General features: G+C 42.0%; 1 protein-coding gene across 12 annotated transcripts in view; it reads right to left on the reverse strand.

Annotated features, from left to right (window-relative positions):
• Nucleotides 1–26416, reverse strand: part of DENND2B (DENN domain containing 2B) — a 304168-nt gene that overhangs the window by 27278 nt on the left and 250474 nt on the right. For all 12 annotated transcript variants that reach the window (XM_073347509.2, XM_073347508.2, XM_073347517.1 and 9 more), the window contains 2 exons: nucleotides 24607–24747; nucleotides 21409–21557 (listed from right to left, as the gene is read on the reverse strand). In XM_073347509.2, the coding sequence (XP_073203610.1) occupies nucleotides 21409–21557; nucleotides 24607–24747 (290 nt within the window). The remainder of the gene's footprint in view (nucleotides 1–21408; nucleotides 21558–24606; nucleotides 24748–26416) is intronic.

Genomic DNA, 26416 nt, shown 5'->3' on the forward strand with positions numbered 1-26416 from the left:
CTATAAACAAGGACTGGCCTGTCTCCCAAGATCTGTGAGAGTGATGGGTCATCCTTCAGGATAGGTTGTAGATCCTTGATGATGCGTTGGAGGGGTTTTAGTTGGGGGCTGAAGGTGATGGCTAGTGGCGTTCTGTTATTTTCTTTGTTGGGCCTGTCCTGTAGTAGGTGACTTCTGGGTACTCTTCTGGCTCTGTCAATCTTTTTCTTCACTTCAGCAGATGGTTACTGTAGTTGTAAGAATGCTTGATAGAGATCTTGTAGATGTTTGTCTCTGCCTGAGGGGTTGAAGCAAATGCGGTTGTATCGTAGAGCTTGGATATAGACAATGGATCGTGTGGTGTGGTCTGGATGAAAGCTGGAGGCATGTAGGTAGGAATAGCGGTCAGTAGGTTTCCGGTATAGGGTGGTGTTTATGTGACCATCGCTTATTAGCACCATAGTGTCCAGGAAGTGGATCTCTTGTGTGGACTGATTGAGGCTGAGGTTGATGGTGAGATGGAAATTGTTGAAATCATGGTGGAATTCCTCAAGGGCTTCTTTTCCATGGGTCCAGATGATGAAGATGTCATCAGTGTAGCGCAAGTAGAGTAGGGGCATTAGGGGACAAGAACTGAGGAAGCATTGTTCTAAGTCAGCCATAAAAATGTTGGCATACTGTGGGGCCATGCGGGTACCCATAGCAGTGCCACTGATTTGAAGGTATACATTGTCCCCAAATGTGAAATAGTTATGGGTGAGGACAAAGTCACAGAGTTCAGCTACCAGGTTTGCTAACAAGTGGGGGAAGATTTTACTTAGAAACTGGGCATGGCCAGGGCTCCAGCTGCCAGCCTGTGGGGGAAGAGGGAAAGGGGACCTCACTACAGCCCCCATGCCTGGGGAGGGTGAAGAACCCTAAAGAGCAGATGTGAGGTTGGGGGCTGTAAGGGGGCTGAAGTGAGGAAGGTGAGGGCTGATGGGGCTGTATTGATGGTGGGTTCTGAGCAGATGGGGTGGTACTAGGAGGGTGAACTGAAGGTAGTGGGGGGGGTGTCAATGAGGCAGGGGTGGTGATGCTTGGGGACTGAACTGGGAGGGGGGCTGAATTGAGAGGGGGTGGATGGGGACAGAGCTGATGGGCACCCAGGGGACAAGATCAATTGCTGGGCAGGAGACTGGCAGATGTGGGGGTGAGAGCTCCAGCAGCAAGGCCCAAAATCACCTTATCCAGTACATGTGGGAGTGGGCAGCACTAATTGTCACATGCACACATCCTGAGACTGGGCAAAGGGGGTTCAAAAATCAAGAGACTGACCTAAGAACAGAATATCATCTTTTTTAAAAAAGTAATGATTTTGGGTGGTCCAACCCATCATTTTTGATCTCTTGAAGTTGGCAATACTGTGCTATAACTTTGCCAAAGTTTAACCATTTGGGCTGAAATTCTCCATGCTGGGTTTTTGCTTTTGTCTAAAATATTTTTATTTATATATTGAAATTTTGTCCAAAACTGGTCAACTTTTTCTTAGAATGAGATTAGAGAAAAATACATTATTTTGCCACGTTAAAAAATTCTAGAAAACTTTTCCCATACTTTGGAGCACAAATTTGAAATTTAGTGGTGGCGGGGAGAGGAGTCTTTGTGTCAGGGCTGTGTTTTTTGCTTTCCTTGTGAAAATTGACCAAAATTTTGTTAAGTTATAAGCCTTTGAAAAATCTCAAGTTGCCCATGTTCAGTAGAGACTTCCTCGATTTTAGCAGCTAAATGCCCTGATGATTCCATCTGCACTGGCCATGCTCCAGGTGGCAGCTGAGCAGGTCTTTCCCTGAAATTGCAGCTCTGAGCTGCTGCATGCCCTGCCATAACAGGTCACAGTCTAGGTCCAGGTACTTGAACTGAGAGCAAAGAGACTGTCTCTCCTGTGCTCTCAGTGACTCCCTCCCCACTCTCCACTGGTCCCTGCTTCAAATACAGAACAGATAAGAGCCAGATCTGCTGGGGAGACTTGAGAGGTTGGGAGAGACAGGGATTGGAAGGGTGAGAGAAGAGGGAAACTGAGACTGAGATTTGGGATGCAGATTGGGATGGATGAACAAGGAGCCTGGGGCTGAGAGTCAGGGAGGGAAAAGGGGTGGGACCAATGTTCCCTCTAATTTTTTACATCCATGTGTGGAAGGAATTTTTGTATATGCACCAAAATGGAGGTGATGTGTGGCGGGGGCAAGGCTGAGGAGTTCGGAGTGTGGGAGGGGGCTCAGGGCTGGGTCATAGGGTTGGGGTGCGGGCAGGGAGGTGGGGTGAGGGGTTTGGGGTAGGGCCGGGGATGAGGGGTTTGTGGTGATGGGAAGCATGGGTGGAGGAGAGAGAGATGCTTCAGACAGTGAACTGGGAGTTGGGAAACTGGGAATAGCTGGGCAAGGAGATTGGGAGTGAGAGGTAGAAGTTGGGAAGAACAGTCCAGAGGAGTGAGACAGGACTTGCTGGGCAAGGACACTGGGACTGGGATGAGAAGCCTGAGGAGTAGAGACTGGAACTGGTTAGGTGAGGGAAATGGACTAGAATGAGGAGCCAGAGGTGAGGAAAAGATAGGACTGGGATGGGGAAAGGTTGGAGTGGATGAGGCAGAAGGGGTCACACTAGGCGGGAATAGGTAGAAGAGTCTGTGCCCACTACAGTACTCTCCTTTCCAGAGCCTGGAATGGAACCCAATTTTTGAGAGTCCCAGCTTTCCTCTGCTGTGAAATCCACTGGCAAAGTGCCCCCATCCGCCCCTAGTGCTGGTCCACATAGAGGATGACGGCCTACTACTGCTATCAGTTACTCCATTAGCTCAAGAGGCAGACGTCTGTGTGGTGGATCCAACCCTGCTGATGGCTTACGTGGATGTCAATATGATGCCACATGATGGAATTTGTTTCTTCAGTTTGCTTTTTTTAAAAAAAAATCCTAGGAAATTACACATACAAACTATATTACAAGAACATTTGTAAGGTTGCAAAATCAAGCACTCAAAAGTTAGGAAATGCCAGAACTAAGACGGCCTGCACAATTTGAATCAGTGCCCCTTTGCATATGCATTATGAGATAGTCTTTAATTACATGGTTACATATAATTTTTTCCACTTTTCAACCTTAATAATGTTCTTTCAACATAGGCATTTGTGTGTGTAAGTGTAATATAAGATATACATTCTGTGTTTAACATTTTTCACAATTAATACTTTATTCCTGTGGACAAAAGTGATGAATGACAGTTAGATTTAATTACATATATCCCTTCTCTTGTTACACATTCCAACTCCCAGCCCAAAGCCATATTTGGCCGGGATCAGGATAACATATAGTGCAGAAGCAGAAGATCAGAGGGCCAACTAGTTTTATCCCTCAGAGGATTAGAGACATTAACAAGCTTTGAGTGTTACATAGGCTATGCTTTGGTAGCACTATGGCTATTTGACCATAGGCATTTTATGATTTTGTTCACACAACTAAACCATTATAAATATAACAAATTGTGCGCCCTACCGTGAGTAGCAGTCTCCTGACCATTGACCTCTGAGGGAGCTGTCAGAACAGGGATAGGTGGAGAGGTAATGTGGCTTTGTATAATGGAGGACAGGTTTCAGAGTGGTAGCTGTGTTAGTCTGTATCCCTCTCTTGATAGTCACCCCTTCTTGTCAACTGTTGAGAATAGGCCACTTCCACTTTAATTGAATTGGCCTCGTTAGCACTGACCCCCCACTTGGTAAGGCAATCCCATCTTTTCATGTGCTGAATATATACTGCTTACTGTATTTTTCACTCCATTCATCTGATGAAGTGGGTTTTAGCCCTTGAAAGCTTATGCCCAAATAAATTTGTTAGTCTCTAAGGTGCCACAAAGACTCCTCGTTGTTTTTTTTTTATAATGGAAGCGCAACATACAGCAATTTATAATACAGATTGACAGGTAAATTGTATTTTCCCTTGAATACAAAATTAGAAGGAAGGTGACATTTTCAAAGGATACTTTCAATGAGCATATATATTCTATGCACTATTTCACATGCCATTTCACATTACTGATTTTTAGCAAGCAGGAAAAATATTGGCAAGTTATTTAATACACAGGGTTGAAGCAATACCATTATGGGGCTTCAGAATCAATTACTGCGAATGCCTGATACCCTACAAGTTCTTAATGATATGTGGACCAAGTATACTAAAAGCTATTTATATTGCAATAGCTCCCAGTTGCCCCACTCAAAATTAGACCTCCCCATCATACAAGGTGGTATATAAACACACACACACAAACCATAGTTGCTGCCCAGAAGAATTTACAACGTAAAAAGACAAGTTTCATACAAAAGGTGGGGGGAAAGAGGATTCTGATCAAAGTAGACATTTAAATCTGGACCTCGTTTGTTGTTGTCTGATCAAAATACAAATTAATTCCTAACACGGTAATTTGTTCAGCCACTAACAACAATGCTATTTCTAATGACTACAAAGGAATGGCAGGAATTACAGTTAATTCACTTCTGGTTTCCACAAAACTGAAAGCAAGAGACAGAGGAAGACTTTCAGAACAAGCAAAACATGGTTGCAATGCAGCAAAGTCCATAAGCACCTGTTTAAGTCTCATTTATTTCAGTGTGCTTAAGGGCTTTGCAGAACAGTGACAGGACTGCTCACATGCTTAAGTGCTTTCCTGAACTGAGGCCTTGAAGTTCCTTTTCTCCCTCCATCCTATTTTTCACCGACTCAGACCCCAAATGGAAACAGAAATACACCACAGGAACAGCCCCTTTAGGAAGCGGCAGGGAAGCGAGGCTCCGCTTTGGATCGGGGCATGTTGGGCCTCTGACGTTTGATATTGAATATTGTTTGTGAGAATGTGCTTTGCTTTTCTGGGAGCTGTTACCTCCTTAACTGGGCTAACGTACAGCCCAGCCCAGAGAGGTTTCTGATGGGTTTTAAAGTCCTCGTCCCTGTAAATGGCTGTTTTAAAATTGCCAGCAGAGTATTTACCATTCGGATTTCGCCCCCCAGACTCATACTTACCTGTGACACGATTCCCTCTAAAGAAGTGCTCAGGCCTGGCTTCTGGAGAGGTAAAGAGAGGGGCCTGTTACTATAGCTAAGCCTATGGGTTTCCTAAACGCTGGGAAGTTGCCTGCTTCATCTTTTTTGTTACGATCAATGAGAAGCAGAGCTCTGGTATCAGGAAGGCATCACCTGTGTTCCACTAGAGGCCCACCCGTTATGGATGTGGAGTTGAAGAGCGGTCCACGGCAGTTGGAATGGGGGTGTGAGTAAACCCCATTCTCAGAGGTTGGATATAGAATATCGCTCTTTAGCCTCACCCACAGCGACTGAGACAAAGAATAATGCTTTTCTCTGCGTTCATAAGGCTTTACAGTGTGTGCTCCTTGCATGATGCTGCTGCCATTGTTGCTGTCATGCTTCCAGTTTGGCTGCTGTCAAAGACAACGCAGAGCACAGGGCGGGACTTAGGGTTACTGAAAGGCTAGGTGCCATGGCAATGTTTGCATAAGAAAGACTGTAATTCTGGAAGTCATTGTCTTCTGTTAGGATCTCCAGTTTATTTTCTTTTGCCCTTGTCAGGCTTAATTCCAGTTTTAATGTAAAGCTATCCCTGTAATGTGTTCCTGCCCAGGGAGGAATACCCCACTGAGGGGCTAGATACACAGTAACAAACCCCCCATGGCAGCAACTTTCAGAGCCTGGGGCAATTGACTTGGATAAGCAGGGCTCATGCTAAGGGGCTAAAAAATAGCAGTGTAGACGGTCCCACTCAGGCTGAAGCCTGGACTTTGAGACCTCTCCCCACCCCAGGCTGTAGGCCCAAGCAGGAACATCGACACTGCTACTTTTAGCCCCATAGCCTGAGCCCTATGTGCCCAGCTGAGTTGACCTGGGCTCCGAGACTTGCTCCCGTGTTGTTGGGTTTTTTTCCACTGTAGACATACCCTTAGAATACAATAAGAAACCAAGGCCTGTTTGCATGTCAAGAAAGTTTGGATGGCATTTCATTAAATGCATTATTTGTTTTTCCAATGTCTCTCCATCAAGACTTCAAGTACAAATGCCAAAGTACCCCATAAGTTTCTATCATGGTACCACAAGCCCACAATGGAAGTTTGAACAGTTCAGATAAGGTTAGGATGAATTTTGTATCCCTGCCTGACCTGAGGCGGAATTTCAGAGGTTCCTCCATAATTAAGGTTGACTTGCCTCTCACTGGAAAAGTTGATGAAGATGTTGGTAGAAGTGAGGATGTATAGGTGTGTGTTGTGGGGAAGGATAAGTGATCTTTGTTCCAGAAATATTCTCTGGACACAGAAGCCCACAGAAACACTCCACAGTGATGTTTCACCTTATGAACTTTATTCGTAAAGCAAACACATAGGTAAGAATATTAATAAACCAAGAGCTGTGAAATGAGGGCTTCTCCATTTAGATTGAAGTCTGTAACCAAGATGTGATTATCCATGTGTATTTTCAGGGCATGTGTGCAAATCTGTTTGCTCATATTTTGCATCAAATTTTCTGCTCACAGAAAATTTGGTCTACTATGTTTTACGAAAGTACGAATTCCAAATATTGGAGGGATAGTGTGAAACAAGTAGTAAGAGATCTAAGTGTGATCACAGAAACAAAAACAAAACGAACAAAAAGCAAGAGAGCCTTGGACTCTTGGTGCTCAGCATGTCTGAAAATAAGGCTCTAACTAACTCAAGTTGAGCATCCAAAATCAGAGGCCAGTTTTCAACATTTTGTCTTTAGTCACTCCCTGACCTATTGGAGGGACAGCTATGGCAGATCTATGCAGTAGGATAAATATAAACTTGAAATTAAAAGGAAAGGTCTCCCCCTCTTTGTTTAACAGCTAGGCAGCTGTATCAGATGTATGATGCTAGGTCGGCTTTCGTTAACATGTAAACTAACTACAAAAAAATGCCAGAAGCTGATGAAAGTCCTTCATCCTCAAGATGAGTTGGACAAAACAGAGTATTACTCAGGAGTCTGATATTACCAGGGTGGGAAATTCACTCAAACAAACCAACAGCACTGGGGTGCTCACTACTTGCTAGCCATGCCTTTCAACCTGAGGCCTCAGTTCATTGTTTCCACACTAATCTTCCTTATATTAGGCAGCAACTGCTTTATGCAAAATCTGAGACTGAATTGCAAATTACTTGCCAAGAGCGAAAGTTTAACTCAAGTCCAAGTAGCCCCCCTTCATTTGAACACTGACATGATTGCTGCAAGCAAGCTTTGTGACATATCACAGAGCGCAAACAAGGCCTTGGTGATAAGGCTGGGCAGCAGGGCACAAATTAAGGAGGAAATGCATATTTTCCACATCACATCAGCCCAATTATCAGCTATCCCTTGCACAAAATTGTTTTAACTATGGTTACAATGTAAAGAACATAACTAAACTACTTACTCCTCAAAAAAGTATTTTTCCCATAAAAAAAAGCTAACACAATGCTCATTTTGTAAGGAAATGAGTCACAACTCACAATTTATCTGGTTGGTGTTCTCCAGGCAGAATTTTCAAAATTAAGTTTTCTATGATGCATGGTAGTTTTTATGATGCATCATAAAATACTCATACAGTTCTCTCTAATATAGCCTCTCTAATTGCAGCAGTGGAATGGCTCCTTATTAGCTGTGCTACAGCTTATTCATGGATTGGTTTCCACTGGACCACAAGTGCTTAAAGGTGGTCTACAGAGAGCTCAGACACCAGGAATCACATGCTGCAAAGATTTCCGTGATGCAGTCATTGTTGTAGAGGTCTTGAAGGGAATCCCAACAATCGTTTGATTAACAAATCATTCATGAACCAGTTTCTGGCTTTTCTCACCCACTTTCATTCATGGAGCTGTATTTCACCAGAGAGCTGTGTCAATGAGTATCACATCTGGAACATACTCGCTCAATGGTCCATTTCACTGTGTATGTGAAATCCCCATTGCTGGCGTCTCCTCACATTATTTTGTGGAGCACTGAGTGTCTAATATCATCATTTGTAAGCTCTGTTCTCAGCACATTCATTTAGCTTAAGCTCACAAAATTCTACTCTATTCTATCTAGGTTCTTATCCCACACCCATCTGTAGTATCTGAGTGCATTATGAAGTGTACCTTGTACTTGGGAGTGGAAGGTAGTGAGGTTTTTGATCATCCATAGTTCATGTGGGACTTTATTCCACAGTCTCAGTCTAGCTCCTGAGCTGTTTCTCCTGCACAGATGAACTTTACTCCTATGGTAGAAAGTTTTGTTGGGCCTGAGAAGCAGTTGTTTACCATCCCTGAGCTTTAGGTCATATTTTAGATATCCTGGGCCCTGGCCATTGAGCATCTTGAAGACAATGACTGAGATCTTGAACTCGACTCAGTATTCAATGGGAAACCAGTGGAGAGAGCAGAGGACAGGTTTGATGTGCTCAGAATAGCTCGTGTTGCTAAGGAGATGGGATGCAGTGTGCTGAACTAGTTGGAGTTTCCTAAGGGTTGATGGCTTCATGCCCAGGTATAATGCAGTACTGTAGTCCAAAGAGGTGGTTGGCAAAAGTGTGCGTAACAGAGCCATATCATTGTCCGTCATGATGGGATTGTGTCCCCTAGCCAACTGGAGATGATAGAAATGTATGATGTGTTCTAAAAGATTCCTACTTTAAAACATCCGGAATTATTAGATAATTTAAGCAGTTCAGGCACCAGGTACCCTGTAATCAGAGAGCTCATTAGGAAACAACATCCAGAAAGAAAGTTCGCTTTTCATTTTACTTATGCATGAGAATTTACTTTCGCTTTTTTGATCCAAATACTGACGAAAAAAATTCCAGTATTTCTATTTAAAAAACTATTGTGACTTTATAGTACATCCTCCTCCTGAAGATAATTGAAAGCCAAAACCACAACTTGAAAGCTTAAGCACCCAGAGTCTAAAATCTATCAGTTTTCCTTTCTCTTGTACTGGCGGACAGGTGATCAGATAAAGTAAGTGTGATGCTGTGTATAAGAAAGGTGGCTGTTTGTATCTCTGTTGTTACCACTGTTACACAGTTTCCATAAATCAGGTTCAATGTATGTCATGTAAGGTATCAATGGAAAAGTTACGATTTGCTAAGTATTATTATCTTGTTTATATGCGTCATCTTAAACTTCTGTTGTATTCCAAGGTGACAGCCCCAAGATAGATTTACATTAGGACTAGTCATCTATGTGTTGATGGCCCATTAAGGACACTCCACTTTCACAAAGGGCCACTGAAGAATCTCATCCTCCCCAGTCGGTCTTTCTGCAGATGCCTCAGACACCAAGGAGCCAATGGCCACCTTCTGTGATTCAGCAAAACATGTAAGGACATGTGACCCTGGATTCCATATTGGGCCAGTACATTTCCATGCACCTGGGATGTGGGCTTTGTTTGGGACAGTAAATTTCCATGCACATGGCGGAGCACATAAAAGGCACCTGAGACACCTCCATTTTGCCTCTTTCCTGCTCCAAATTCTCTGGACTGTAGATTTACCACTAAAAGGAGTATCCTCAACTATGGACTGAGACCTTCCAATCTTCTGGAAGTTACCAGAGAGGCTTTTGCAAGCCAGCAGTCTATTCCATCACTGCTACAAACTTGACAAAAGGACTGTCAAGATTCCTTTCCTACTCTGAACTCTAGGGTACAGATGTGGGGACCTGCATGAAAGACCCCCTAAGCTTATTCTTACCAGCTTAGGTGAAAAACTTCCCCAAAGTACAAACTTTGCCTTGTTCTTGAACCCTGTGCTGCCACCCCCAAGCGTGTGAAACAAAGAACAGGGAAAGAGCCCACTTGGAGACGTCTTCCCCAAAAATATCCCCCCAAGCCCTACACCCCCTTTCCTGGAGAAGGCTTGATAAAAATCCTCACCAATTTGTACAGGTGAACACAGACCCAAATCCTTGGATCTTAAGAACAATGAAAAAGCAATCAGGTTCTTAAAAGAAGAATTTTAATTAAAGAAAAGGTAAAAGAATCACCACTGTAAAATCAGGATGGTAAATACCTTACAGGGTAATCAGATTCAAAACATAGAGAATCCCTCTTTGCAAAACCTTAAGTTACAAAAAGACACAAAAACCGGAATATACATTCCATTCAGCACAGCGTATTTTACCAGCCATTAAACAAAAGGAAATCTAACGCATTTCTAGCTAGATTACTTACTAACTTAAGGACTTATGAAGCTGCATTCCTGATCTGTTCCCAGCAAAAGCATCACATACACAGACAGACCCTTTGTTTTCCCCCCTCCAGCTTTGAAAGTATCTTGTCTCCTCATTGGTCATTTTGGTGTGGTGCCAGCGAGGTTATCTTAGCTTCTTAACCCTTTACAGGTGAAAGGGTTTTGCCTTTGGGTCAGGAGGGATTTTATAGCACTGTATACAGAAAGGTGGTTACCCTTCCCTTTATTTTTATGACCAGGACTTTGCAATCATTTGTGTGTGTATGATCTATTAACCGTTTATAACTCTCTTATTTTCCTTTATTAATAAATCTTTAGTTAGTTTACTAAGAATTGGCTGACAGTGTGATATTTGGGTAAGATCCGAGATACATATTGATTTGGGGATAAGTGTCAGATCCTTTGGGATTAGTGAGAACCTCACATATGGTGAAATGGGTTTTCAATAACCTCTCCCTATATTAGACTTGGTTGTCCAGATGGGAACCAAGGGCTGGAATGCTTAAAGGGGACTGTGTTTAGCTTCTGGTTAACTAGTGTGGTCTACAGAAGCTCTTGTTACTGGCTTGGTGAATCTAATTATAGAATAAACCACCAGTTTTGGGGATTTGTCTGCCCTATTTCTTGCAGTCTGCCCTGTGTGTGGCATTCTCAGTGTGGCCCATTCCAGGCACAGCAAGCATTAGCGGCATCCAGCAATAAACACATTCCTAGCTGGGGACACAACTTATTGTTATAACCCACAGAATAAAGAATTGGTAGCGACAGATATGAAAATGTCAGAAAACCTCTCACTCTGAGTGGTTTTAAAGTACTTAACTATTTAAAATTAAACAGAGAAAAGTTTTCATTAAAGAGGAATGTGGTTTTACCAAGGCATCATCTCTTGCTTCTGTAATAAAAAATGTGCAAGAAAGATACATAAATGCTTCTGGAGAGAGAGACACACAAATGGTTCTTCAGAAATAGAGATTTGGCTCTTCAAGGCTCTGGCATCTAACTGTACTTTGCACAAAGCTCAAGCACATGGGATTTTTGGCATGAAACTGTCCATTGGACATGGTTACCGGCTCATGGTCTGTTGGATGTTTTTTTAAAAAAGGATTCCACAAGTGGACAGTTATCCCCAGCTTCCACAGAGTCATCCAGATTCTTTCTGTAGGATAGTTTTCTAGCATAAATACATAACAAAAACAGTCGTGGTTTTAGCTACGATAACCCCAAAGGGTTGTTAACTACAAACCACTCTTCCATACTGAGGCCTTCAGTCCCTATAATTGTTGTTAACACACACACTGATGTTGTCAGATCAGCTGGTGATCACCGCACTTTTAACAGAATCACTACTGGAAAGTTGGAGGAAGGTTTTCTTTTCTCTAGCTGGGATCAATAACAAAGGAGAAAAAAGATCTATTCCAAAGTTGAAAATGGAATCTTTGCAAAAAGTCACGGGGGATTAGTGGGCAAGTTGGAAAAATGCTGTAACTTATCATCACACAATTACTGCACTAATAACCAATCCACTGAAAGACTACTACCTAAAGAAAACAGGCCCACTTCCTATCTCTTTCCCATTCATGGGAGAAGGGGAAGATTTTTGTTTTACAAATCACAAATGAGATAATGAGGTTTTCCCACTGTAGAGCTGTCGCCAAAGTCTCAATAAACGACATGACTAAATATCCACTGGAACAGAAGAGGGGCAGGAAAGAGAAACAAAACTACAAACTAAACTCTTTGTAGTTTGTTTTTTGTAATTGTACTATCAAAATTCATACGGGCATTAAAATGTCATTAACAGCTTGCTTTCCTCTGATTGCTGCTGAATCCTAAACAAGCAAGGTATTTACAAAGCCCAGTTTGTTCTTAAAGTCTCTTCTACCTGACATACGTGTTCTGAGAAATGTCTATTTAACTGCAATGTCTATTTAGCTATCTAGGTTCTTATATTGGCACCCACCAGGACAGTATCTGAGTGCTAGTGTGAATGGGTCAGAATCCAGAATGGGTGCAGTATAAGTGCACCATAAGAAGGCCTGGGAAATTCAAGTGCACAATTTCTCACTCCAAAACTAAAGGAGCAGTTCTATTACACGGTTGCAAAATTTCACATGGTAATAAGCACTCCAACCTTCACAATAAGCCAAAAATCAAGCTAATCCCATTTCAAAACAAGGCCAAAATAAGCCAATCCCTAAGAGCTGCCACACTCTATTGTGACCAGATCCCCCTGGTGTGCAATCTGGGACTGTGGTGGGCCCACTGTGCACCCCTGACTCTATCCCACCCTTGTCCCTGCTTGCCGGAAGCCGTTCAAAAAAAAAACAACAACAAAAACCCCAACAAGCTACAACAAGCAACAAGCTACAAGCCAAAAACTAGCCAACAAGCAACTCTCAAGCTAATTAAGCCGAAAACAGGCCCAATTTCTGCGGGTTTTTTTCGTGGGTTTGGCATGTCTCCTCTATTAGCTCACTTAAGGATTGATTTCACAAAGCACTGAAAACCCTCAACCCCAGCACTCAGCACCTTGCAGGATTGAGCTGCACATACAGGGAACTATGCATTTGACACATTACAGCAAAAAGCAGTGATGTCCATATACACAACTCATCAAATGAGAAATGCAGCTATATTTATAGCATAATGTGAGAGGATACTAACCATCTGGGATAAGTAGGAGAGAATGAAAGGAGATGCTGGTGAGTTGTAGCTATAGAAGGGAAAAGAATTATATCTAATATGAAAGGAATTATCAGATGGTTCTGAGACTAATTTGAACCAGTTTGGTGCATATATGTATTTGTAGTCACTGCTACTCCACAAAGCAAAGAGAATCGTAACATCAAAAATCTTTCAAAAACTACACTAGAGAGGCTGTGGGACAGGTAACAGAGACCTGGGAAGACTCTAGAGGGTGCATCTCCATATTGAAGATGAGGGAAGCTGCAAACTTCTCTATTTTATGCAAAATAACAGTAAGCCTTGGGCTCTAAGCAAGTTGTCAACATGGGCGTCTTATCCAGCTCCCATTGTAGTCAATGGAAAGACTCTCATTACTTAAAAGAGAACTTGACATTCCAGCCATGAAATATGTTCCATCCATGTCTCTTGTAGGAAAGGGAATTTCTTCCACTACAGGCATTACTGTGTGAAATTTGCCTATGGCCTATGGTTAGGGTTGCCAAGCCTCCATGATTGTCCTGGAGACTCCAGGAATTAAAGATTAATCTTTAAGTAAAGTTTATGTCATGTGATGAAACCTCCAGGAATACATCCAACCAGAACTGGTGACCCTACTATGCTGTGCAGATCAGACTACATGATCATAGTGGTTTCTTCAGGCCTTAGAATCTTTGAATTATTATGCATTCTTCTGGTGGACAGTGGGTATGGTGTTTCTAAATCTCTTCCTCTCCAATGCAGTTGAGAAGGAAGGAAGGAAGAAAGAAAGAAAGAAAGAAAGGAAGAAAGAAAGAAAGAAAGAAAGAAAGAAAGAAAGAAAGAAAGAAAGAAAGAAAGAAAGAAAGAAAGAAAGAAAGAAAGAAAGAAAGAAAGAGAACAATTTACTCCAAGACAATAAGAATGGTCAACTTCTGGCTTTAATATCAGATCAAGGCTGACAGATACAAAGAGAGGATTTATTTGTGTTCTGAGTCTGTCTCCTTTAATCTGCTCTCTGAACTGAGAAAGTGCAAAATGCTGTCCAGCTACGCTTGGTGATCAGCCACAGCAAATGCTCCCTAGAAAACAGGTTTCTGGCATGCATTTGCTTTTCCATGGTCAGATTAACTATTGTCATGCTTGCCTCATCATTTTTGACTGGAATAGGAAAGTAAAAGGAAATGTTCAGTACTGACCAGCAGCCAACCTGTCCAGTGATCCTGGTGTGAATACACTGCACATCATCTCCCTTTGTTCTAACAGAAGGAGGAACACGTACAAGATGTTTATCTATTGTTTATCTGCAATAGCCAGGTTGACATGTGTTGTAATTTTTTTATTTTTACCTCCTTATCCACTCTGAAAATACAGCCCGACTATTGTAAATGAACACTAGGTAAGTGAACACTATCAAGCCCAGTAATTTGTGGCTGTACTAGAGAATATATTTTAGAAAGACAACCAGTCTCAACAGACAGACTTCAGGTGATGATGAATTAACCACTCCCCCTTGGTAATCTGTAAATTACCCACAGTGTTTAAAAAAAAAAGTATTTTATTTCCAATTTGATTTTTTTCTAACATCAACCTGGATGTTGTTATGATTTTTGTCTTTTAGATTAAAAGGTCTGTAATGTCTTTTCCCTGGGTAGGTGTTTGTAGATTGTGATCACATTGCCCCCAAACATGGTGCTTTCTGTAGTATTTGTCTTCCAGTTTGGTATCATGGCTACTGTACCAATGGATTCAGACATGCAGAAAAGACTAAGAGAAAAATCAAGGCCATGAAAATCCACAGGCAACATTTGCACCCTTGCCACCAGCTGGCGGCTTGCTAGTAACCAGTGAGCTGACTAATGGAACCCTGGTCCCACCAGAGGCACCGCCCATGAGTGTCCTGTTTGGAGGAGTGCCTAACTCTATCGATTGGTCCAGCTGCACTATTTAAGCCAGAAGGAGGCACAGGAAGTTGTCTGTGTAACTAGGTAAATTCCTGGCTGGCTGTTCCATTGGACCCTGCCTTCTCACCTGATTCCTGTCTTCCTGATCTGTTCCTGGTCTCTGACTCCAAATCCAGCTTTGACTCTTGGTTCAGCTCCTGACTCTGACTCCTGGTCTGACCACCCAAACTGTTACCACTCAAGAAAGAGATCCTGGAGTTATCCTAGATAGTTCTCTGAAAACAACTGCTCAGTGTGCAGTGGCCATCAAAAAAGTTAACAGAATGTTAGGAATCATCAGGAAAAGAATAGATAATAAAACAGAAGATATTATAATGCTACTACATAAATCCCTGGTACACCCACACCTTGAATACTACATTCAGTCCTGGTTGCCCCATCTCAGAAAGATATATTAGCGCCAAAAATGGTACAGAGAAGGGCAACAACAATCTCTCCCATTGAAGGAGAAATTAAAAACGCTGGGACTGTTCAGCTTAGAAAACAGATGACTGTGTACACAAGCCCTTAGATCTAAGGGAGGAGCAGAGGACATAGGCCTGATCCTAAGTCAATTGAAATAAATGGAAAGACTACCATTGACTTCCATGGACTTTGGATCATATCCGTGCAGCATGACATGGAAACCATCTGTGTGGCTGATACTTTAAGATATAAGCAATTATAATGGGGGCAAATGATCAGTTTATAAAACTGGAAAAGTAACAAAGGGACATTAACATGCCCAAAGATTTTCTTTCCTTCTTCCCTCCAAAGGTTCAGAATAAAGGTGTGGGGGGGGTTCTTCTCCCAAGCCTGGACATGTCACCCCCACAAAATGTACACATAAGTTTGTCTCCCAATACAAAGCTTAAAGAAACAAAGAAACTTTTCTTCACTGTTTGCCTGTATTTATTTTCTTTTGCTACCTCCCTGCCTGTAGCAACACTGATGTCCCGCAAGCCCAAGAATCCACTTATTGTCCATATGTTGCCTGCTTTTTTCAAAGCCTCGCTAACATGTCTTAGAGGGCTTTGCTCCTGTCAGCTACAGAGGGAGAAGTAGTCAGACCCATCTGGGGTGTATCAGGGCCAGTGCTAGGCAGAGTTCTGGGAGCATAAACAGGCGCTCACAACTTTAAGGGCACTGGAATGGGAAGTAATTTGATTTGAAGGAGGATGGTGAGGGGGGACATGATACAATCAGAGATCCCACCTAAATGTTGCTTTCAACAGATATTTGAGTAATTGGAACTTAGATTCCCTCTTCGTAAGTATTTGTGTAGTAAAGCTTGATCACTTGAATATTTGTAGAATGCAAACACCAAAAATTGTTGGCAGTTTTAAATTGAAATTCATTTTCAAATGTGCACAAACTGCTGCAGAAATTTATTTCCACTATTTGTATTGCTGCTTGCAGCTGAACAGTTTAATTTATAAACAAATAACCCATTTTTAAAAACCCTAAATGCTAACATGCATAACTAACCAAGGCAACCACATAATGTTGTTAAAATTCTCACCCTCGTTTCTTCATTGTTAATGTCATCCCTTGTTATGCTATAGATTGTAAGCTCTTCAGGGCAGAGATGAGTATTATTTGTCTACTAAGCACCATATATACTTTGGGCACTGTGTAAACCATTAGTAACAATTCAGTTCCTTTCATTACACCAAGCTTTTCCAACTTGTATAATGTGTAAAATCACTTGCTGTTTGGAGACCCATTAAATAACCAGCCACAAAAGACTTCATTATTTGAAGCCTGAACCCTCAACTTTATTTTCTTTTTTAACTTAGATTTTTCGGAACATGAAGAAATCAAACCCTTATAAAATATCTTTAATTTCCTGCCCTGATTCTTGGGCCTACTGACTGGACCTATAAGATGTTTCAATTTTTTTTCCACATAACTGGTAACCTCTTTCAGCTTTACCAGCGGTGCCCATAAACAAAACTCACGTCAGACAAGAGTAGGGTCCAAACCGTGCAGTTATTAGCTCAGAGTGTTTCATCTGAGACTTCATCCCAGTTTAAGCCATGAAAACCTTAGTAAGTATTGAATTTAAATCCACTTCTTACTGTCTCTGTCCCCAGGCCTTTGTCAAAGGTCTCTCATTATTATTTATATTACATAGTGCCTAGAGGCCCCAGCTGAGACCAGAGCCCATTGTGCTAGTAAGAATCTGTCCCTGCCCCAGAGAGCTTACAATCTAATTAGACAAGACAGACACAGAGTGGCAGGGAGAACAGAGAGGTGAAGTTACTCAAATAAGGTCACAGAGCAGGTTGGTGGCAGAGCCAGGAATAAAACGCAGGTCCCCTGACTCTCAGTCCAAGGCCTTATCCACACTACCTCTGGCTCATTTTTTGTTGTTGTTGTTGTTGAGTACTTAAAAGTTGCACAAAATAAAGTAACAGGGAAAATCTTTGCTTTGCAATGGGTGGAGTGGCACAGCTGTGAGGGCATCAATTCCCTGAGCAATCAACAATAGTCAATGGATCTGAATCAGTCCATCCTCATTAATGTGGCAGCCACCCAAAGTCTTAGGTCTTCATCGTCCAGATGAGTGACACTGGCTTTCCTCTGCAGCGTGGGGAGCCGTTTACTTGCTAGGGTTATCTGGGTATATCTCACTCAATAAATCACCTGCTACTTCAGGGCCCTTGGGCACTGGTGCACCTCAATTCATTCTGTTTTCTGTCTGTGGCACATAATTGTTTAGTCTCCCGAGGGCTGTAACACTTTGCCTTGGTGAGCAGGTGCTGGGTGATGTTTAGTGAGCTGTGATGGACAGGAGGTCAGTCTGGATAATCTGGTGGTCCCCTCCGGTCAAACTCTATGACTTGAATATATGCCAAAAACCCCAAATGAGGTATGTAACAAAACCAACAATCCATAACAGAACAGGGAGCACGGACTGCATTTTGACCAGTAATTTACATAGACAGAGTTACTATAGGCTTGTGTGGGACAGAGGTAAATATAAATCCAAACAACATTGAGACGGTATTATTCATTTCTAATTTCTGTTTGGCCATGTCCTCCCAGCTCTGCATGTAATATGCCAAAAGGAAACACAGCAGCTTTCTATCCAGTTAAAACCTCTGTAAGGCAGGGCTCTCTTTTTGCCTTCATGTTGTGGGTCTGATGGGATTGAGGGGGCCTTAATGTAACAGCCATGACATGCCACATGCAAGGAGGTTGAGCTTCCATTGGAAATTCCAGACTAAACCTGTAGATCTCTTGTGCAAAATCTGGTCCCTCCACACAGTCCTTAGCTACGCCAGCACTGACAGCATGGATGTCTTCTATGCGAAGCTGCCACTGGCTCCCTCGGAAGAGACTTCAATGTGTCTGGCCCTCTAGGTGGTATGCAGAGGTATTTTGCCCAATTGTTAGGCCAGTCTTCCACGAAAAGCATGCTACCGAGAGGCTGCTTCTCAGCATGGATCAGCGTTCACGTCACACTCCCATCAGTACCCAGCCCAAGACAGGGAAGCTAAGAAAAATCTCAACCCCCCATAATTAGTCCATGCTTCCTTCACCAAACGCCTCCCTGTTGTGGATTTAGTGCTCGATCCTGCAAGGGGCACCTAAAGTCAATGGGGTTGAGGGTTCTCAGTGGCTTGCAGGATCAGGTCCATATGCACAGGGGTCCTGGGGAGCTACAGAATGGAGACAATACTTCACTGAACCCTGTACTCTCCATTTGCTCCAGCGCCATTCTGTGCAAATTGTGGGAGGCCCCCCACGCATTATGTAATGGAGGGGGACGTGTGTCATTCTGAGAATGGTGTCCACTAATATTGTTATATAACCAGCAAAACAAAATTATTTAGTAACAAAATAATTAATCACACTGTAGAAAAACAGCCAGAAGGAACATAAAATGCATTTTCAAAGCCACCTGCCACTGATATCAATGATGTGACTGACAGTCTTTGAAAAGAATGGAGAAACCCTGGACAGTGGAACAATCTTCACCATGGGTTTACATGGAATTAAATCGTTCTGAATGGTCATTCAGTCTAAGGGTTACCGACAGGACGAGTGATCTAATAAAATCTTCATGTTGTTCTAGAGAGCAAGACATACCGCTAAGGAAGGCATGTTATAACCTGAAAAGGGTCCACAGCTCTAAGAAATTATCCCCCAAAGGTTGTAAAGCTTTTACTATGCCAAGTATTTTTGCTATTATATACACTGGCGACCACGAAGTGCAGCTATTATTCCTGGCAATCATTCAGAGAAGGACAAGGCTGATAAAGCACTTAGCAGAGTTTGTTTGGCTAGATCCATCTGTGTTTTCAACCACCCGTACAGTCCTTTAGGGCCTTTTAAGGGATTCTGGATGTTCCTGAGTGTAATAAATGGAGGTCTTTATTTTTATTTGCCATTTTTTATTATTTAGCATGCTATGGTTGAAAATATCTCGCTTAAAATGTTTACATGTGTTGGCAGTGATGACACTTGCATCTAATGAAAGGCTGGATTGGGCCTTATCCCAATGGGAGACAATGTGGGAGGGAGGTACAAGACATCCCCTCTGTCTTGCAGGGCCTATGTAAGGGCTATGGCCAATTGCCATCCCTGAGCTTGGGGAACACAGGGACTGCTCCCTCCCTATCACCTTGGGGAATCGCATGCCCCAAAGAAGGCAGGGAGGAGGTAGGACAGGTGCAAGATGTGCCCCTGAAGAGGTGTAGCAGGGAGCACCACTCATGCACTGTGCCCAAATGGTACAGTTGAACCTTAAGCAAAGCCTCTGCAAGGAAACAGATTCAGAGTTTGTATGGGCACCTGGGGAAAATATCTCAACCAGCTGCTAGGGGCAATATTAACCTTCTGGTTCTATGAAGTGCATATGTACCTGAGTCAACAGAAAGACAGACATCGGGCACTTAGTGATAGTATAAGAGGCAGCATGGTCTGTTGCACCTATCAGAGACTTTCTTTATGGCCTTGAACAAGTCATTCAATCTCTCTGGGCCTCAATTCCCTCTTCTGTAAAATGGGGCTAACAATATTTATCTGCCTCACTGCATTTTTATGAAACTCAACTAAAGTTTGTACAATGCTTTGAAGATGCTAAGTGAAAAGTATTGTCACTATTATTAAAGTTTAGCAATACTGGGGTATTTTTCTAATCTAAGCATCTTTGCTATTATGTGAATATGCTCCCTAAATTCCAGTGCAGAGGGGAAGGACACAAACATTCTTGTTGTGGGGTAAAATATAGCAAAGTAATACAGAATTTTTTTTTCATTTCTATAGATCCTTTCATTCCAAAAGTACTCCATAAATGATGTGCAAAGACCACTGCTGAAATGCACCCACTTCTGGGGTGGAAGGTAGCAGTCCAACAGATTGCCAGCGCGCAACACAGAGAAGGAAAATTTTGGCTCAGGACATTGTGGCAAACCTCTCCACATACAAATAAGTGTCATAGATTTTTAATGTCCAAATGACAAGATCTTGTTCTTAACAATCTCCTTTGAAAGGTCTCTTGAGACAGTAAACTGGGCAGCACTTTACATAAAAAGGAACAGATGAATTGATCTTAATGGGATCTGAACCTTTGTTTTCAAAGAATCTAGGTAATTTAAGGCTCACGCTTACACCACTAAACTAGACCAACACAGCAAAGTCTTCAACTAACCCAGGTGTTAAAAATCCAGATGTCACTGTAACTACTTGTTAATCTACTGGTAAGGCAGTCTGATATATCCCTATGTATATGAGAATCAGTGTATATCTTTAGGAAACATCCAATGCTCACAGCACTAACCTAATGGAAGTTCTGCATGCCTAGCCACTACAGAATATATAGCTGAGCTCTGTTCTGGTCTAGTGACTATGCATGGACGCTGGGAGACAGGAGACCTCGGTTCTATCCTAACTGCTTCTGACTCATTGTGTAACTTTTGGCAAATGTCCGCTGATTTTGGGTGCCTCGATTTCTGGGACTCTTCTTAAGGTTACTAAGGCCTGATATTCAGAGCTCCCCTTGACTGCAGGTGTCTGTGCTCATTATATCTGGAAAACAGGTCTCAAGTGGGCACTCAAACTTAGTGAACTCATGAAAATGTGAGCTTCAATTGATATCGTGCCTCAGTTTCTCCATTGTAAAATGATGATGTTACCAATCTTTGTAAAGAGCTTGGAGATCTAGGGATGAAAAATAGCTATGTAAGTGCAAAGTGTTGTTTAATTAGGGCCTTCTCCCCTGCTTGAGCCAAGCACAAGGGCAGGACTGTGCTCTTATGAGTGCAGAGATTATTCACGGATAGGTAAATGTTTTTATCCCCATTTTACAGATGGGGAAACTGAGATAAAGACATGTTAAGTGGCTTGCAGCTAGTAACAGAGCTTTTCTATTCGACAACTGCAAGCTACAAATAACTTCCACTGGAATCAGCAGGAGTTATTTTAGTGCCTCATCACAAGTCTGTGGAGGGAGAAACCTGACTTCCAGCAGTCCCTTTCTCCATCTCTGAATGCCCTTTGTATCATTAGACAATGCTGGCTCCAACAATATGTTACAGTTAAAGTTCCTTTGCCACTTACTTGAGCTTATCTGCTATGAAGATCACGCGTCGCTCCAGCAGAAGGGAAGCGAAGATCCTGATGATCTGTCGTACGCTAAGGCACTTGAAAAGACATTCAAAGTCCACGTGTTCCAGACGCGAGTCCATTGGACGCCGAAGTTCTATCACCTGAATGCATACAGAGAAATGTAAGTGAGGTTAACTGGTCAGGCTTCACTAGCTCTTCAGATGCCTTTCTTCCATGCCTAGGCCACATGGCATGAACTGCCTCATTCCCTGCGCTGAGGAGAGAGGGGACTTTCACTCTCACGCTCTCCTTTGCAGAGAGAGACTAAAAGGAGATGCACACTCCAGAGCAACATTCTATTGCACACCTCCTCACCAGGTTACGCTTGCAAATCTTATCTGCCTCCCAGAAAGAAACTCTCTGTGCAGTAAATCAGGCATCATTTGCTAGGAGGAAATAGTCCTGCTTTATAAACATCCACTTTGAAAATGGGCAGCTTGACTGTGTCAGCAGCATAAGGCAAAAAACTTTTTCTGGAGAGTCAGGATCATGGCTTGTATGGCAACATCTGACAAGTTCCACTCTGTCCTAGTTTCCGTCCTGCACCTGTCCCCTCACATCTGAGCCCCTTTTCGCAGATTTATTAGGTTGATTTCTTCATCTAAGATTTTAACCTGTGGGATTGCATGATCCCTTTAACATCCAGCCCTGTGCGAGCAAAGTTTAGGCTGGGACATCAAAGACGGTGGACAGAAAAACAAGAAGGGTAAAAAACACATAGAAGAGTGCAGAGGGAGAGAAAGATATAGAAGGGCAGGGCAGCAGCTGCTGACCTACTGACGCTTGGAGGAACTAGGGTAAACTCATTGGAAATGGACAGCTGGAAAATACTGCACATGACTTTACCAAAAAAGACCCCACTCCTTATACTCTATATAATATAGGTATTATTTTTTGTAGATTAAGGCCTGGTTGAAATCTCAGAGAACACATCCCCAGGACCATAATCATCTATGATACTACCCATCCTCCTGTGTGTCCTAAAACCAACACTAATTTATTGCTATATAGTTCCAGATTCCATTAACATTATGGTATTGGTTTGAAACTGAATTAGCCCTTATGAAATTGCTCCAAAACAACACTGCAGTTAGCAGCAGAGTGCAGGAGAGTGGAAACAAAATGGATTGATACCAGTTCTTTTGTGACACCATTGTGCTCAGGGACAGGATACAAACAGAAGAAACAATGGGGAGTCCGGTGGTACCTTAAAGACTAAGAGATTTATTTGGGCATAAGGTTTCCTGGGTAAAAAACCTCACTTCTTCAGATGCATGGAGTGAAGAAAGTCACGGTCACATCCATATTGTGTAGAATCAAATCTTGTGATTAGATTTTTTTAGAAACCCAAAATATGCAAACAAACATTCTCCCACTGTAACACTACATATCCACCACCCTACCACTGCTGCAAAAATCAGCAAACATACCATTGTTGAGTGATCATGTTTTCCTGACTTCTACTACCAGTGGGGTAAATGCTAGCTCCTATTGCTTTAAGTTTCATAAAGGTGACCAATACTAAGACTTAAAACATTCCTCAGCATTGTGTTTGAAAGCTTGTTAAGTCATGTAAATGCGCCAAATCATTGGGAACTAGTTATTAAGTTTCCAACACTATGATCTTGCTGGGGATGCACTGCAAGTCACAACAGTTTTCATAAACACCACAGACATTTTCTGTGCTCAGTGACGTCTTCTGCTTCTATCTGCTCTTTATGCAAGAATACAAGGTTTGTTTCCCAGTTAGTTACTGTTTGCGTTTATGCCAGAAGTGTTACAGTGGAAGGACCAAATTCTGTTCTCAAGTAAGCCAGTGCAATTCCACCTAAATCAATGGGGTTGCACTTGTGTAACTGAGAACAAAGTTGAACCTAACTAAAGTCTTTTTGATCTGCTGCCTGCTTCACTGTACATGTTTGTTTCCACGTATTAAGGTTAGCATTATCAATATTTTTGCATGGAAGGGATCTGGCACATGAGCTAAATGGGACAGGACTACAGAGCCAGTTATCAAATACATTAGCATCTAGAAAGCACCATGAAATCTTGCCTTTATTCCTAAAGTCAGCCCCTCAGAATTCCGTATGCTTTCCACAGTGTGAGGATTGAAGACTTCAATGTGCCTTACAGGGCACTTTTACAAGGAACGCTTTTTGTTTCAGCCCAAAAGACATTATGGTGCAAACTGTAACATCACTGAAGTTACTGGCTTTAGGTCACCAGAAAATGTGATCCGATGTAAAAATTAAAAATAAGCAGAGAACTTGACAGTAAAACAGAACTCTAAGAAGAAAATCACCTTCTTTTTTTCTGCCATTCATTCAGCCAAATTCTATTCTCCATAATTCTACAGTTAGTCCACCCAAATAAATGAATGGAGTTATTATGGATTTACACCAGGAGTACACAGCAGAATTTGACACACCAAATGGGCAAACCCTCTAGTTAAAAATGACTTTTTTTAACAAACACACTAACATTGATATTCTCTAGTAGTCCACATAATCTACAATACTAGGTTTCCATTGGACTTTTACGTCTTGCATTTTTAACTGAGTTTCTGTAATAAACACACACACACACACTTTAAAAATCCATAAGATGTTTTATAAAGCCTACTGTTCCAAATATAGGCCATTGCTTTGGGGGTCAGGTAAATGACTATTTATTTCAAAACCCTGATGTTTAAAACTCACCAAATGCTGCTGGCAAATTCTTAAGCCAATTCCATATCACTAAACAATGATGCTCTTAATAACTTCTAAGTTCCTGATCTGGTGGAAGTCATAATGGAAAACACTTTATGGATGACTTCTAGCTTGCTAATACTGCAATAAAGTTTAGCTACATCATAGCTCTTCTGTTAAATACACAAGGACTTGGAGAATGTTGGAATTTTTAAATATGTTTTTATTATTAAAGTTCCAGAGAACTAACAAACATATTAAAATATCTACCTCTTCATAAAACTGGTTCATAATAATCAAAGGGAATTATTGTGTATAGTAATTATGCTGCTGTTTTCCAGAACCCTCCCGTGACATTTCATGATTCCTCCATCCTCATCTTTCTTACTTTGGCTTCTTTTTATTATTTGTGGAGTGGGGGTGTTAGGTTTTGGGTTTAAGGTTTGCAGTAGCTTTTTACCTCATTTCCAGCTCCAGGCAGAAAAGTCTTGACTTTGATTGTCTTTCCAGGGGCAGGAAAAGGAGACTCCATCAGACTCCTCATAAATGGATAAACCAGGGCAGCAGAGATGCCTCTTCTCCTTTCAACCTCATCCAGGATCTGATCCATCACAGTCCAATGTGAAAGAAAGAACATTTCAGAATAACAACATACATTTCTAAAGCATCTTCTGTCCCAAACATTTACCAGACTACATGCCTAATTCTTCCCTCATGTGCACGTGTTCAACACCATTAATGTCACAGCAGAATCAGAGGGGCTGCATGAGTGTAACTGAAGGCTGAATATGGAGAGAGAGAGAGAGATCATGTCATATCTATTGATAAAATGCAGCCACCTCTGGGATGGAGCACAGAAGGCATTCTGTGCCAGTCACACTTCAAAGCAGTTTTTAGAAAGGTAAGGAAAAAATAACATATCCACTGGTAACTGTAGGGAGACTCCACAGAGACAGAATGTGATTGGTAGAATTGGACTTTGGCCAGGACATCAAGGTTGACATCTTTGCTCTTAACAAAAGTGAAATGGGATTCCATGACTGCAGGACCTCAGTTTAACATATTCGGATTGTATACAGCGTTTCCTGCTTCAGATTCTGAAATGAGGAGACAGTGATCGCTTCACAGTCCCTATGTTCAAAACAGAGCTGACCCTGAGTGGGTTTTGTGAAGCGTGCCCTACTCTTTACATAGGATGTCTGCATTAATGTCATTTTCCATTTGACATGGCACAGAATAGACAATCTAGCTGTATACCGAACAGATGGAAGTCCTTATAGATTCAGAGGATTGTTTTTCTCTTCTTCTTCTCATTTTATTCACGCAAGCCAACATAAATTAGACCATAGCAAAGTTTTCCCATATTAAATAGAACATGATGATGATAAACCTAAAGAAGAGGGGAAAGCAAGCTTTAAAGCAGTTAGTGGTTTGACCTGGAAGACTGATCTTTTAACCACTACTCATGAGCAATGGGCCACGCAATAGTTAGTCTGTCGAAGCCAGGCACTTTCCCTTGTTACTGTTGGAAATGCTTTCCATTGAAACAGAATGGGAAAAGCTACTTAACTATAAGCTGGAGAGTTACAATAATAGCTAAATGACATCAAAAGCCAACAAAGGCACTAACTGGAGCATTGCCTCCCCGCCCTCTTTGCAACAGGAATGGTGAGTCTAACAAATACTGAGTACTTGCAGCTCCCATTAAAGTCAATGAGAGTGTGTGTGTGTGTGGGGGGGTGATCATAAAAGTTTATATTAATTTCGTTCTTAAGGTAACTTGCTTGGGTGACAACCACTCATTCCAGCTTAGAGAAGCTCCTTACTGAAGGCCAGCCCAGTGGCTAAGTAGCATTGACGTAATACTATTCCTTCTGTTCCCTTGGCTACATCTACACTTAAACCACTAGAGCGGCACAGCTGTAGCCCTTCTGTGTAGACACTCACTACAGGATTGGGAGAGGTTCTCCCATTGCTATAGTTAATCCACCTCCCTGAAAAGATGGTAGCTAGGTGATGGAAGAATTCTTCTGCTGACCTAGCACTGCCTACACTAGGGGTTAGGTTGCCTTAACGACATTGCACAGAGGTATGGATTTTTAACACCCCTGAACAATGTTGCTAGGTCAACTTAACTTTTTAGTGTAGACCAAGCTGTAGTATCTCCTAGGCAAACCTTTGTGTTGCTGTCAACACTGGTCTCCTTTTTTGTCGGTGCTAAGTGATTCTTTACATTGTTGGCATTATATGCTAAATATAAATGAAATAAA

The sequence above is a fragment of the Lepidochelys kempii genome, chromosome 6, assembly GCF_965140285.1.
Source record: "Lepidochelys kempii isolate rLepKem1 chromosome 6, rLepKem1.hap1, whole genome shotgun sequence".
In the NCBI taxonomy this organism is placed as follows: Eukaryota; Metazoa; Chordata; order Testudines; family Cheloniidae; genus Lepidochelys; species Lepidochelys kempii.